The 15,531-nt window shown below is 46.6% G+C and overlaps 1 protein-coding gene across 1 annotated transcript; it reads right to left on the bottom strand.

Moving 5' to 3' along the window:
• Positions 1 to 5,575: 5,575 nt before the first annotated feature.
• Positions 5,576 to 14,902, bottom strand: GAL (galanin and GMAP prepropeptide). Its single transcript, XM_007497790.3, has 7 exons — positions 14,749 to 14,902; positions 13,999 to 14,246; positions 12,478 to 12,561; positions 11,474 to 11,528; positions 9,016 to 9,102; positions 7,342 to 7,419; positions 5,576 to 5,864 (listed from the first exon to the last, which is right to left on the bottom strand). The coding sequence occupies exons 3-7, from the start codon at positions 12,559 to 12,561 to the stop codon at positions 5,803 to 5,805; spliced, it is 366 nt and encodes a 121-aa protein (XP_007497852.1). The 5' UTR covers positions 13,999 to 14,246; positions 14,749 to 14,902; the 3' UTR covers positions 5,576 to 5,802.
• Between the last annotated feature and the right edge of the window lie 629 nt (positions 14,903 to 15,531).

Here is a 15,531-nt window from a genome sequence, read left to right on the forward strand (position 1 = left end):
AAATAAATAATTTTGATTATATAAATTAAAATGGTTTTGCACAAACAAAACCACTGCAATCAAAATTAGAATGGAAGCAATAAATTGGGAACAATCTTCATGACAAAAACCTCTGACCAAAGTCTAATTACTCAGATTTATAAAGAGCTAAATCAAGCCATTCTCCAATTGATAAATGGGCAAGGGACATGAATAGGCAATTTTCAGCTAAAGAAAAAAAAACTATTAATAAGCAGATGAAAAAGTGCTCTAAATCTCTTATAATCAAAGAAATGCAAATCAAACAACTCTGAGGTATCACCTCACACCTAGCAGATTGGCTAACATGACAGCAAAGGAAAGTAGTGAATGCTGGAGGGGATGCGGCAAAGTCGGGATATTAATGCACTGCTGGTGGAGCTGTGAATTGATTCAACCATTCTGGAGGGCAATTTGGAACTATGCCCAAAGGGCGATAAAAACTGTCTGCCCTTTGATCCAGCCATAGCACTGCTGGGTTTGTACCCCAAAGAGATAATAAGGAAAAAGACTTGTACAAGGATATTCATAGCTGCGCTCTTTGTGGTGGCCAAAAACTGGAAAATGAGGACCCCAAAAGATAACAATGTCTGGGTATGCCACATGAACCTCAGTTTCTTTTCTGACAGGACTGCTAATCTAATAGGTCGGGTACAGACTGTGGTTGTCATCTGCTTAGAGTTCAGTAGAAGATTTAATAAAGCATTTCACACTCTTCTGCCAGAAATATGGAAATATGTGGAGTCAGGAGCACAATTAGATGGATTCAGCACTGATTTGTTGGCCAGACTCAAAGAGTCATTCGTGATTGTGTCCTGTGACCCCGAGGATCTGTGATTGCCCTGGAGCTGGCAAACATTTTTATTAATAACATGAGAGGCAGAATGTCATAGTGGGGAAGGAGCTGGTCTCACATATCCTGACCGTCAGACCAGGCAAAAAGTAAATTATCTTCCATGGCCCAGGCAACTAAGACTACAAATTGTCAAGGAGGTGCCAAGAAGAGGGAGGAAATGGCTCACTTGAGGGTGTCCTATGACAAAGAAATCACAGATCTGATAGAAAGCTTCTTCTCTGACTTGTACAGATGACACAAAGTTGGGAGGGAAAGCAAACACGTCTGGGTCAGAGGTTCCAGAGTACAAAGTCTTGGGCTGACATGAATCAGATAGGAGGCAATAGACAAAGGTAGGATCTTACACTTGGCCTCAAAAACCCAACATTATGAGTCCAGCATCAGGGAGACGAGGCTGGAGAGAAGTGCCTCTGAAAAAACCATCTGAGGATTTTCTTGGACTACAGAGTGAGTATGAGTATCAAAGGGGACATTAAGAAAGTCACCCCCAACAGCTCTCAGGAACAGAGATGTGATGACCTTGCAAAAGCCCAGCTGGAGCTCTCATTCAGTTCTAGGAGCCACAGTTTACCAGTCAAAGGAACAAGAGATGTTTAGAATGGAAAAAAGACACTAAAGGTGGGGAAAGTGGGGGAAGGTTGGGGATAATCTCAAGCATTGAGCATGTAGAGAAAGGGTTAGACTTGTTCCTTTTGATATCAACCAAAAGGCAGAAATCTGAGTAATGGGTGGAAAAAGGAGGGGGGAGGAATGAGGGGAGGAGAGAGACACAAAAAGGTCGATTGAGACTGGAGGTCTGAAAAAATGTCCTGCCAATGAGAGTGGTCCCAGGGTGGAATAGGAAGTAGACAGATAGGAGACTCTACTTTCCTGGAGATCTTCACATAGATGCTGGATGACCTCTTATAGGACATGATCTAATGGAGATTCCTTTGGGGTAAGAGCTGGTCCAGATGCTTCTGAGGTCCTTTCCAGTTCTGAGATTCTTGGTGATCTTTACTGGTTATCCCAGGACCTTAGAACCAGGATTAGCAGCTGGCATTGCTGCCCTCTTATGAGACCTTTGCCTCCAAAACTGCTTTTCTTATGGAGGAAGACCTCTCCTCCTACGACATGCTAACAACAGCAGACATAAGCTTCAGTTCTTAAATGCTCATAGAGTCAGCTCTTGGTTTTCCAAGTTCTGGAACAGGCCCATGAGAACCAAAAGAGCTGACCTGCTGAAGATAATTTCTATTTCTCTCTGGGCTGTGTTCTAAACTTCTCTTCTTTATAGAAGCAAAGTTGTGTAATTAATAATGATTTAGTACTTATACATAGCTTTGATTTCTTCATCTAAACACTGTTCATATCTTTTGATCATTTATAAATTAAAGAATGGCTCATGTTCTTCCATATTTGGCACAATTTTCTCGATGTTTTGGATCCGAGGCCTCTATTTGAGAAACTGTCCATAAAACTTCCCCCCAACTTACTGCTTTCCTTCTCATCTTGACTCCATTCATTTTACTTTTACAACCTTTTTTAATGTATTCAAAAAACTCCATTTTATATCTCACAGTGCTTTCTATCTCGTTTACTCATAAATTCTTCTCCTATCCATACATCTGATAGGTAATGTGTTTCCTCTTCTTCTAATTGGTTTATGATATCTCTCTTTATGCCTAGGTCATGTAGCTATTTTGATCTTATCTTGGTAAATGGTATAAGATATTGGTCCATGTCTACTTTCTGCCAGACTGCTTTCAAGCTTTCCCAACAATTTTTATCAACTAGTGAATTCTTATCCCCAAAACTGGGATCCTTCCTTTTGTCAAACATGAGGTTACCATAATCTCTTACAATCATTTGTTGTATGTCTCTCCTGTTGCACTGATCTACTTTCTAATTTCTTAGCCAATACCAGAGAGTTTTGATAATTACTGCTTAACAATATACTATAAAATCTGGTACCTTGATGCCTCTTTCCTTTACATTTTTTCATTAATTCCTTTGATAATTATTGACCCTTTTTCCCAAATGAATTTTGTTATTATTTTTCTAGTTCAAATAAAATATTTTTGTGGTAATTTAATTTATGGCATTGAACAAGTAGATTAGGTTAGGTGGAATTGTCATTTTAATTATATTTACTCTGCCTGCCCATAAACAATGAATATTTCTCCAGTTATTTAAATATGACTTTATTTACATATGTAAGGATAATTTAGGGTCATGACCTAATCTAAGTTTGATTTTTGGCCACCAGGGCATATCCCAAATGAAACATCCAAGCCAATTTGGAAATCTATGCTGGTTTAATAAAAAAAGAGGGAAGAAATCAAGGAGAAGAGAGAGGGAAAGGGTATAGAATTTCACCCTCCTGGCCTGTGCCAGGGGGAGTTCAAAGTCCTCCACCACAAGGTTTCTGAAGAAGATTAGAGGCTTCTAAGTGGATAGTGTTTGGAAGGTCAAGGAGGAAAAAAATCAGCCTAAACTTCAAGAGAGCTCAGAGAAGATGCTTCACCTGAACTAGGTTACTAGGCTTCCTCCAGTATGGTGTCAAGGAAAACTCACCACTAAACTGGACAATAGCCGCCACCACACCAAGATGCCAAGATGCTCATCAAGCTGCCACCAGCCACCTCTCTGTCACAAAAGAGGCTGGAGAGAGAAGTGACGCAAAATATATAGATGGTTTTACATCACTTTCCTGCATCTCACCTGTACCAATGGTAGCTTAAGCTTGATTTAGGACAGCCCAGAGGTCTGTCAGCTGTTTCTGATTTGTCATTTGCTAGCACATATCTGTCATAGGCCATACTCCTAGATACTTAAACCTTAAGTATGGGTGTAGACATTCCTATTTCTGTTAGACTAAGTAGGGTGGAGTAATCTAAAGTTCACACATAAAAAGTGTTTTATGATTATGTTTATGTAGTTCCTGGGTTTGTTTTGGCAGATATATTCCTAGGTGTTTTATTCTACCTATCATTATTTTAAATAGGTTATCTCTTTCTATCTCTTCTTACAGAACATTATTGGTAATATTTAGAAATGCTGATGATCTTTATGGGCTTGCTTTACACCTGCCATTCTGCTAAAATTATTGATGTTTCAACTAATTTCTTAATTGAATCTCTAGGACTTTCTACTCATATCATCTACAAAATCAGATAGTAATAAAACGACGCTCATTCTGATTCTTTCAATCCCCCTCCCTTATTGCTATTGCTGACATACCTAATACAATATTAAATTATATTGGTGATATTGGGCATCCTTGTTTCATTTCTGATCTTTTGGTAAGGTTGCTAACTCATCCTTTTTAAAGATAATGTTTGCTGATAGTTTAAATTATATACTTCTCATCATTCTAAGGAAAAATCCATTTATACCTTTGCTTTAAAGTATTTTTAAATAGGAATGAGTGTTGTGTTTTGTCAAAAGCTTTTTCTTCATCTATTGATATAATCATATGATTTTTGGTTAATTTTCTGTTGATGGAATCAATTATGTTTTCCTCATATTAAATCATCCTGTTTACATAAATTTTGTTTGGTTATAACATATATTCTTTGTAAGATATTTTTAGAGTCTCCTGGCTATTATTTTAATTAGGATTTTTGCAACTATATTCTTTAATCAAATTGGCCTTTCTCATTTTTGCTCTTCTTGGTCTAGGTAGCAGCATCCTATTTGCTTCATAAAAGGAATTTGGCAGGACTCTTTCTTTACGAATTGTTCTAAATAATTTGTTTAATATTGGAATTAGATGATCCTCAAATGTTTGGGGAAATTTGCTTGTAAATCCATTTGGTCCTGCTGCTTTTTTTCTTAGGAAGCTCATTTATGGTCTTTTTGATGTCTTTTTCTAAAATAGATATTTCTGTTTTAGAATTTCTGAATTCTATCCTATTTCCTCCTCTGTTGATCTAGGCAATTTGAATTTTTATAAGGATTTTTTCCTTTCACTTAAATTGTTTCATTTGTTGGCATATAATTGGGCAAAGTGATTCCTAGTAGTTGTTTTGATTTCATCTTTATTAGTGGTAAATTCACCCTTTTCATTTTTGATGCTAGTGATTTGATTTTCTTCTCTCGTTTTAAAATCATATTAACCAATGGTTATCTACCAGGAGAACATTATCATTAGCAACAGAAATATTGTTTGAGGAGTGGCTTGTGTATGTCCACTACCAGAGAAAACACTGATAAATAGAAATAAGTAAGATGTAATTTTATATATACATTTTTCATTTTGTCAAACAATGCCTTCTCTAATGGGAGGGGGAGGGTCTTAACTGGGTATTTTAATGTAACAAAATGAAGAAAGAAATTTAAATTTTCAAAAAGAAGCAAATCTTACTATGTTGATTGATCAGATTAATATTAATTAATATTGCCTTGCTAGTGAGGTGTCAAAGTGTCCCAGACTTATCTAGAGTAGCAGAAGTACATTGGACACAGAATCAGAAGTTGTCTCTCCTCTCTCTCTCTCTGTCTCTCTCTCTCTCTCTCTCTCTCTATATATATATATATATATTTTTTTTTTTTTAACCTGAATGAGTGATACATGTATAACCCAGGGGAATTGCTTATCAGTTCCAGGACGGGAGAGGGTTGAAGAGAGGGAAAGATCATGAATCATGTAACCATGGAAAAATATTCTAAATAAATAAAAATTAAAAACCTGATTGAGGAGGAATGAGACAACCAAGATCCTTTGCTGTTTTTTATTTTATCACATAAAGTAAAATATTTACGAAAACAAAATCTTGGGTTCTAACATCACAGCAGGGAGGGGAGAAGAGACAGGAGGAGTTTACTACATGTCAAGCTTCTAGATGACTATCAACCACCACACCTTGAACTCCATTCCATCAAAGCCCATCAAAGTAAAATGGGACTTGAGGCTCACAAACACAGACAAAAGCAAGCACATTCTCTCAGGGCTGATTTGTTTCTTCTGAGGAGATTGCCAACGGCAGACTATCAAGGGCCCCAGCTTCTGCAAGAGGAAAAAGAATGTATTGTTTCAGGGATACTTAAAGGACAGACAACAGAGAGCGGTTAGTCTTGGACTGCTGGGCTAAGTGTGTCAAACTCATTGTCAAGGCAAGATCATAGCAAATCAGTCACTGCTAAGTATATTGTACTATTCAGCACACTGGACAGATCCTTGGTGCAGAGTCTACAGACCATGGGTAAAAATTACTGGGGGTGAAAACCAGTATTGGGCTACAGTCTTTATTAATGGGGAGAATTTGGGTAGGGGTGAGATCACAGATCCCTTGGCTACTGAAGTGGCCCCCACTCAGAATCCCCATTTGCTGATGGTTGTTACCAGTCCTTCCCCTCTCAAAGAGTCTTTTCTCAAAGGTCTTGCCATGATTTAAATCAGACAAAAGGAACTTCAGCACCCAAATTCCCAGGTTTCTGGGGAACCTCAGTTTTCCCACAATTCATTTACTTTCCACTTTGCCAAGACATTTATGGTGAATAGATAGCAAGGGGGTTGTAATGTTGTGGTGTTCAATGTTTCATTCTCTGAAGCAGTTGCTTATCTGTAAAGCCAGGGGTTGAAGGGAATAGAGTATTGGGTCTACAGTCAGGCAGATTGATCTTCATGAGTTCAAATCTGGCCTTGGCCACTTACTGGCTGTGTGACCCTGGGCAGCTCAAAAGAGAGGTTGTAGCACCTACCACCCAGGGTTATTGTGAAGATCAAAAGTGTAAATCATTTTGCAAGTGTTAAGGTACTATAGAAATTTCTGATATAGTTATTAGGTTTTTGAAGACCTCCTTTGCAATACTCTGTTGGCTTACTTTGACATATATATATATATATGCTTGATATGAAATAGTATTTCCTTACAATAAATTGGAATGTAGCTTTCCCTGATTCAGATTTGTCTACACATTCCCATGATTCATCAGAATTAAGGAGGCTTTACTGCATCATTCATTTTTTCTCCTTCAATCTGATGCTGTGCTTGGGACATTATTTGAACAAATTTGCAGGAAGTCTAAGACAAATATATGATAGAATAGTATGAGCTAAAGGCCCTTCAAGAGTTAATAAGATGGAATGCCTGCAGAGGAGACAAGTAAAAACTTACCAAAGAGAAAGGTTGAACTTGGGAGATATAAAAAATGCCAGTCAGACCCTCCATCCTTTTCCTCTGCATCATCCCAATGCAAGCCCTAAGTAGCCTTCCCCAGAGGAGAAAGAGCTTCCCATGGGGGAAACGCAGGTCTGGAATCTCAGACTTCCCTTGAAATGTTTGGTATTTCTTGAGTGCATCTGAAGAGAATTTAGTGGGGCCACTGATTGTTCTAATTGCTATTAAGGGTTTTTTAATTGTCAAATTTCAGCCTGCATAAAATCTGGGTATGAGAAATCTCCCATATTCGTTGTTTACTCAACAAATCCCCAGGATATTCCATCATTCTGAGAATAAGAAATAGAAAATGCTTTCACGTACCTTTGAGATGCAAGAATGTCAGAAACTCAAGTACGGTACGCACAATGTTGTCATCAGTTGTGGGTCTTGCGAAGTTTCCTAGAAAGTATGAATAGTGAATGTACACAACATGCCATGTTGAAGTGGGAGCAGACTTCAAAGGATCATAGATTTCGAGCTGGTCACTCTCTTTTGGTTGATAAGGAAACTGAGGCCCAGAGAAATAGAGTGACTTGCCTAAAGTCACAGGGGTACGAATTGGCACAGCTGGTATTTGAAACTCAGAACCACCGATTTCCATCCTAACACACACATCCCCACATCTTGACCTCTTCTATTTTTCTGCTCAACCCCAGAAAGCAGAACTAGGGGAAATGATTTGAAATCAAGAAGATACATAGTTCAGCTCAATGGAAGGAATAATTTCCTAACAGTGAGAGCTGTCCAAAGTGGGATAGGCTGCTTTGGCAGCTGATAGGCTCTCACCTCCAGGAAGAGTCTGAGTAGAGCCTAGATGACTGATCCTTGTTAGAGATGTTTACAGAGTGGATGCTCATCTAGGTATAGAGTGAACTAGCTAACCTCTGAGGCCCCCTCCCATCTCTGAGACCCTGTGGTCCATTGCATTTCCCATCATATTATTTTACTGATATTTTCAAGGGCCAGGTGCCAACAGAAAATGAAATAAATCTGAGGGTTTTTAATGTTTTCAATCATATTTTAGAAGAGTTTATGGCCCTCCCTGTGACCTGCAAGATTTCTGGAGCTTTCTAAAGGTATAAAACTTAATCTGCATTGGAAAATGTAGCTCACCCAGCCCAATTCTCCTTCTAGATTGAGAGTGTCTCATTAGCCTAAGAGTATGTAAAAGTATCCAAAGTATTATTCTAGAACACAGCTGGGGATGTGGGGAAGCAGATCCAGACCTGTGTGTTGGAAGTGAAGAAAGGGAAGAGAATTGTCGAATCATCCCTAATCAAAGTATATAGATGATATGGTTCTCCAAGGGGCTGTATGAAAGCATGACCATTATGTAGAAAGATTGTTGCCTAAGGTAGCTTAAGGCCAATTGGATGTTTAGGCAAGAATCAATCCGCCCCATGAAAGGTCTATTTGTTTATGGTGTAGGCTACCTCAAGGGTCAGGAATCTCCTTTAACAATTGAGAATAGACCTGGCCGGAAGGAGAGTTCATGGGATGTAACAGAGCTGAGCACTGGACATTGTTCCTTTGGTTCCTGGGCACCCAGGATGCAGTGCTGTGGAAGTCCTTGCAGACAAGCAGGAGATGAAATGGAGATGGCTGTTGTTTAGCCCTCATTCCACCCAGGCAGAAGGAAGATAGTTTTGAAACTCTTCCCTGAAAGAATTCCTTCTAAATTTGGACTTCCTGCTTTATTCTGTGTCGCTGAATATCCTGCTCCTGAATATGGCTGCTCCTGGGTTTTCTCTTCTTTAAATGGAGAAAACAAATACAGTGGCACAATATTTGACAAGAGATGTGAAAAGTTCACACTAGCGTGTGAATGTAATTGGAGAGGATTGGCCATAGAGCAGGAGGAGGCACCCTAGAAGTCATCCTGCTCTGGGCTTGGGCTCCTGTTAGTAGCCCTGAACATTAGTTAGGGGCAGAAATGAACTGAATGGAATGCTTGTGGCAGAGAGGAAAGTAGCATGGCAGTGCTGTCGCCCTTACCTGACTTCATGCCATCTTCAGGCTGGAGCTCCCGTTTGCCAGCGAGGCCATGCTTGTCATTAAATGATCTGTGGTTATCGACCGCATCTATTGAGTCAAGCAAAGGGGGGAAGAGTTTGTGACCTCTTCCTCAAGCAGGGCAAGTGGGGTTGTATTGAATTCCTGGGCCAGGGGAAAGGGTTCAAGAGCTGCTGTCAGCATTCCAAAGAAACAAGGGTGAACACTACCATGATTGACGCTCCATGTGGTGGAGACAAGGGCCACTCTGTTTTTTCAAACTCTTATTGGTTCCAAGGCAAAAGAGCAGTAAGGGCTGGGAAATTGGGGTGAAGTGATTTGCTCAGGGTCACCCAGATGGGAAGTGTCTGAGACTAGATTCAAATCCAGGACCTCCCATCTCTAGGCCTCACTCCCTATCCACTGAGTCACCTAGTTGCCTCATCAGGCCACTCTTTGGACATCAACCAGCCTTCCCCAAACCAAGGAGAGGGCTAAAGCTAACTCCCAGCTGAAACAGTCTGTTCACTCACTGGGGGACAAGTCCTCCAGCTGGGCCCATTGTCTATCCTTTTCACACAGACCACAAGGCAGAAACTGTCTCTTTAAGACTTGAGATTCAAGATGGCCTGGAGCTAGTTACTCCCAACAGGCTGCCCTCAAGGGCTCTCCAGCTGGTCCAAGGATCATTCCCATTTAGTACTGGGCTGAGATGCTGGTTCTGACTTAAATTATTCACTTGGGGCAGCCAGGTGGCTCAGTGGATGGAGTCCCAGGATCATTGCCAGGCTTACCACACTTCCATCTTGGATCCCATACATAGTGTTGATTCTAAGGCAGAAGGCAATGGTTTAAACAATTAATTCAATAAAGGATTCCCCAAAGGGCTCCCTCTTGGGGCTGTTGAGCTACTGCCACTTGCTCATTAACCTGGGGGAGGTTATTGCTGGGGAGGAGATCATATTTCGATGTTTTTGTTGCTATTTGGGGATCCTTACCCCCCCCCTTTTTAGTAACATTCCCCACCCCCCAGAGGTAGGGCCTGAGGAACAATGCCTTTCCTACTCTGGAGGCAAAGCCCTGGGGCTGGCACTCCGGCCTCTGGCCCACAGGCACTTATTTCTTCCATGAAATGCTCCCATCAGCCCAGGCACTAGCCCGAATAACCAGAAGTGGCTCCAAAGCCAAGTGAGGGTCAGCCTCCTCCGCATCTGCTTCCTATGTGGCACTTTCCAAAGTCCTCTGCCCTTTTCTCAAGGAAGCTTCCACTTGGGGAGGGGGCGGCGCTGGTTGCCTTTGGGTCTGGCCCCTGAGCCTGGCTGGCTCTGTTTCCTCATCTGCACACGGGTTAGACTAGGTGAACTGCAAGAACCCCTCCAAAGCCCAAGTTCTGGGATTCTTTGTGTCAAATAGGAGCGACTCCCAGCTCCGGCTCCGGAGGGCTTCCTGCCTCTCTCCATGGTACCAGCCATCACCCAGCCGAGCCGGAGGAGAAGCTCCCTTCTCTCCCTTCCCTGGCAAGAGCCCCGCCTCCAGGTCCACGTCCCAGCTCTAGCAAAGGGCACTCACTGTGGGCCCCCCTTCCCGGGACCCCGAAAAGACATTTCCAGGCTCCGAAAGAAAACCTCTTCTTGGACCGAATCGTGATTTTGATTGAGACGAATGAGCTGGAGGAGGTCTTTGCTAGAGCTCCCCAAGGAATGCTGGGCTCACTCGGCTCAGGGCCGGCAGCGAGAAAGCCCGAGATCACTGGGCTGGCTCTCTCCGCGCTACCCCCGCTGCAGCTAAGGGCTTTCTGGGGGCTTCTCGACCAAAACGACCCCTTCCGCCACTAGGTTGGGGTGAGTGAATCCCCGAAACCTCGGACCCACCCAGCAGCTTACCTTTGCCCGCAGCCAATGGCCAGGGAAAGAGACCTTGAGCAGCCTCCAACCTACTCTAACCACTTCCAGGGTAGCCTTTTGCCTTGATTCCGACTAGAACGCGGCTGACATGGATCTCCGATTTAGTGGCCTTTAGGATGAACCTTCCCGCCCCCTCCAGCCCCTCCCGCCTCTCTCCCTGCTCAGCTGACCCCTCCGACGGACGGTACCCACAACCTCCGATTCGCTCAGAGGCTTGGCGTCCTCCCGACCAAAGCTACCTTCTTGGGAGACTTACTTATCTTCGGCTAGCCCAGGCTGCACATTGTCTTTCATCCATTCAAACAGCGAATAGCATCCCTGTATAAGCGCAGCATTTAAAAACGGGCAAGTTCCAAGTCGGAAGGGAACCTCCCCATGGCTTGGTCCAAGCCCCTATTTTACAGATGAAGAAACTGAGGCCTAAAGCAGAAACGAAGTTTGCTGAAGAGAACTCAGGTGATTCGTGACAGAATTAGAACTGGGGGGGCGGGGGGGAGAGAAGATCAACGTTTGTCTCATTCACTTTGGAGGATAAAATACGTGTTTCTTTCACTTACGTGGACCAAGGAGATACCCAGCACTGTTCAAGGTCCAGCCTCTCTTTTCCTTGGCCTTCACCAAAGGGAGAAAAAACAATTAGATAACTGGATTTTTCAAAATCTGGTACAGCTCCTAACTTGGGAAAAAGTCACCATTATGGAACCTCTTTTGGTATGCCCTTACTGGGGGTAAACTGAGGCTTAGTCTGCTTTCCAAGTGACCTTGAATTGAATTGAATGAATGAATGAATGAATGAATGAACATAGCCTAGGTATCCTCTACAACATGGAACAAGCACAGGATCTTTAAGGATGCCAGGGAATGTGTTCATGAGTGAGTGTGTAGCATGAGCTATGGGAATCCTGGAGCCATTTGCAAACTGCGCTGATTGAAGTAATTTGGGAAACGGCATTACCTCCTTGAGACTAAAGTACGCTGGGCCTCAGTTTCCTCCCCTGTAAAACTCGGCAATCTCTAAGGTTCCTTTCCTACAGTCCCATCTTCAATATGGTGTTATTTACGGGGCTCAGATGCACCCCAATTTAAATCTACTGTCCCAGAAGTAGCCCTTCGGAGTTCAGCATCCAATTTACAAAATGGCTCCCCTCTGAAGCCCTCCAATCAATAAAAGGCTGCCTGTGGGAATATTTTCCTTCCCTGCAGCTCTGCACTGTGGGCTGAGCTCGGACATCTCGCCTCTAGCCCAAGCTCCTGGGAGCCTTGGGGGTAGAATTGTCCACCCTCGTGGCTGATTTACTAGTTTCCCAAAGGGGTGAACCCAAGGAGTTGGGAGAATGGCAGGGAAGACCAGCGCTGGCCTCAGTTTCCTCCCCTTGCCCCAAAGCCCAGGCTCTCTGCAGGGTGGCCTTTAGCTCCTCTTGCACGCCTTCCCTGGGGGCTCCTCTTTCCTTGGCCTTGCCCGGGGCTCTACCAGCCTTCCTGCCCTGGATTAGGGGAGATGGGAGAAGCGATTTCGGGGTTCTGGTGGGGCTGCTCCCTCCCTGCAGGCCCAGGCACTTACGGAGAGCACGAGCCCCAGGGTCTCGGACAGCGTGGCACACAGGATGAGGGAGGCGAACAGGAGGCTGCGGCCGCACCGCTGCATCTGCAAGGGGAAGACAAGGCGGCGGTGGGAGCTGGAGAGAGGTTGAGGGCCCTCCCGCCCCCACTGAGGGGAAAGGGGCCATTGGTGCTAGAAAGAAGGTGGGCAGGCAGCGAGCTAGAGGAGGCCGGAAGGGAATTCGGAAGGTGGCGCCCCGGCATAAACCCAGTGCCAGGCACAGGGAGAGACGAGCAAAGCTTCCCTCCCCCACTCTCCGGGCCGTCCCTGCCCCAACCTGCACGCCAGGGCCGCTGGCTTCTGGCTATTCGGCACACAGGACCCCCATTTCCCAGCCAGGCATTTCCCCTTGTGGCTGACACTCTCTCCCCATCATCTCCGCTTCCTTCAAGTCTCAGTCCAAGTCCCAGCGTCCATAGGAAGCCTCCCTCCATACAAAGGTACAGAATGTTTCCTAGGTCGTCCCCTAGAGACTGGGAGCTCCTTCAGAGCTGGGACGGTCTTTTACTTTGGCGGGGGGATCCTCAGTCGTTAGCACAATGCCTGGTACACAGTAGGTCCTTAATAAATGCTTGTTGACTTGACAAGTTACTACTGTGGCCAGAGAACTTAAGGGACTTGCCCGAGCTCAAGCAGGAAGGATAGGACGAGCAGTGGACAAGAAAGCCCCCAATCTTCAAAGTCTCAGAATTTGCCCCAAACTCAATCAGAGGAATGGGAAAACCATTGGCATCAGCTTTCCTGAGGGGCAGTTGCCTGCCTGCACGCAGGGGCCGATGCCAGGCTGTCCATCCCATGGACACAGGGGCTGCAGACACTGGTTCCCGGACAAGTTGAGGAAGGACCTTTTAGGAGAGAGAGCTAGAGAAAGCGGTCCCTCCCCCCAGCCTCCCCAGCTCCAGCTCTGGGGCTCTTCGCCTCATCTGGCTTCCTGGAACCCTTGGACAGAAGTCTGGCGAAGCCCCGGGGCCCCTTCTCATCTTGTTTTTACACCCTCACCTTCCGTCTTGGAGTCAATACTGTGTATTAGTTCCAAGGCGGAAGAGCGGTAAGAGCTAGGTAAGGGGGTGCAGGGACTTGCCCAGGGTCATCCAACTAGGAAGTGTCTGAGAGGTCAGATTTGAACCCAGGACCTCCCGTCTCTAGGCCTGGCTCTCCATCCACTGAGCTACCCAGCTGCCCCCTCAGAATCACCTTTGTGCCAAGTGTCCGAGGCGAGCGAGCGCGGAGAAAGCATTTGCCCAAGCCTTGGCCCCTGCCTTCTGGCCACACCGTAACAGGACGCTAAGAGCGCCTGCTCCGGCCCCTGGGGAGGCTGGCTGCCTTCCCTGCAGCCCGGGGCAGCGACCGCTCCCCTCGGGGTGGGCGATCCTCAGGGACAATCCCAGGGAAGGAGCCAACGCTCTGGCCGCCCCCGGGGGCGAGCTTAGAGGGCAGGCGGGATAGGACGGGCGGCCCCCGTCTCTCCTGCCTCAGCCCTACCTTGAGCTGGATGCGCTGGTGCACTGGAGAGCGTAGACGGGAGAGGATCGGGCAGGCGCGGCTGCTGGACTGTGGGCAGCGGCTCGGGTCCGACAGGCTCTCACTGCATGCTGCGGGGGCGGGGCCGGAGGGAGAGCGACCACTTGCGGGATCGACGGGCTGGCTGTGGCTGCTGCAGACAGGTGGCTGGTCGTCTCGCCTGCGTCCTCCCTCCCCACTGAGTCCTGCCTACTTATGGGGAGGCGCGCCTGGCGGGGGGAGCCGAGAAACGCTCACGTCAGCGGCCCGAGGGGGATAATTGCCCCTGAGGCGGGCCAGCTGCATTAGGACAGGCACAAATTACTGTCATCCAATTAGAGGCATTTGGAGAGCTCAGCGAGCCCAGCTGCCCGCCAAGGGACGTGGTGGGGGCGGGAGGGAAACGGGGAGCGGGACTGGGCTGGCGGCCGGGCGATAAGAGCCCGCCGCCGAGCAATTATCCCCCATTACCTGTAGTCGCCCCCGTCGCCTGGGTGACGGCTGGCGGGGACGCGAGAGGAGAAGGGCACCTCCGCACCCCAAGCCAGAAGCCCGGGATGGGGGCCCTTGACTGCTCCCACTCCCCACCCCATCTGCAGCCTCTCGGGTGAACCAGCATCCCGTGGGGCGGGGGCCCAAGGCCACCCCGCAGACGGGCGCTTTGGTTGGGGCGGCTGGGAGCCAAACCCTCCCTGCTTTCCCCGCTTGCGCCACCCCTAGCTGCAGGCTGACCTCCCTTTCTTGGGGTTCTGCCCTCTCTCTAGCCACTGCTTCAATCCCAGCCTCAGTTTCTTCCTTCTAAAAATGAAGCCGTCGGGCTGGCGGGTTCCTCCCCAGCATTGTGCCCCCGCGGTCTAAGTCAAAGTTCGTCTGGGGACGTCCTAGATTGTAGCGATCCCAGCTGTCCCTGTGGGGCCCCGAGGGCTGGAAAGCTGCTGAGGTCTCGGGTGGGGTGGGGTGGGGGCAGCCAATAGCAGACCACTTCCCCATCCACAGCCTGGAGCAAAGGCAGGAAGGGGCTGGACCAGACTTTCGGAGTAGGAGCTTCCTCTCCCGGTATCTCTGTAAATGCTCTGAGCCTCAGTTTCCCTATTTGTGAAATGGCCTGGAGGCCGCGGCCAGCTTCCCTTCTCTGAGCCGGTGACTGAAACAAAAGATCCTTCCGCACTTCTGCCGGCTGTGACGGGGACATCCCTCATGCCGGCCCCCAGGCGGCCCAGAAGAGACCCCAGCCAGGCCACCTTGGACAGCAGCCACTCCGCCCTCAGTCTCTGGGCTTGGCCAGGGAGACTCGCTGAGCTCGTGCTCCTCTGGTGACGGCCGGGCTCCTATAAGCGTCCTCCCAGCACCTGAGGCCTCGAGAGGCTCATTATTGCTCTTGAGCCCCCCTCCATCGCCCGCAGGCTGGCCGGAGTTCTGCCTTCTTGGCCAGCGTGTGAGAGCCAGAGGTGGCAGTTACCTCAGTTTTCCTTGTGAAAAATGGGCTTAGTCTGTTTCAAAGGGAGGACCTTGCAG

This window comes from Monodelphis domestica, chromosome 6, assembly GCF_027887165.1.
Source record: "Monodelphis domestica isolate mMonDom1 chromosome 6, mMonDom1.pri, whole genome shotgun sequence".
Classification (NCBI taxonomy): Eukaryota; Metazoa; Chordata; class Mammalia; order Didelphimorphia; family Didelphidae; genus Monodelphis; species Monodelphis domestica.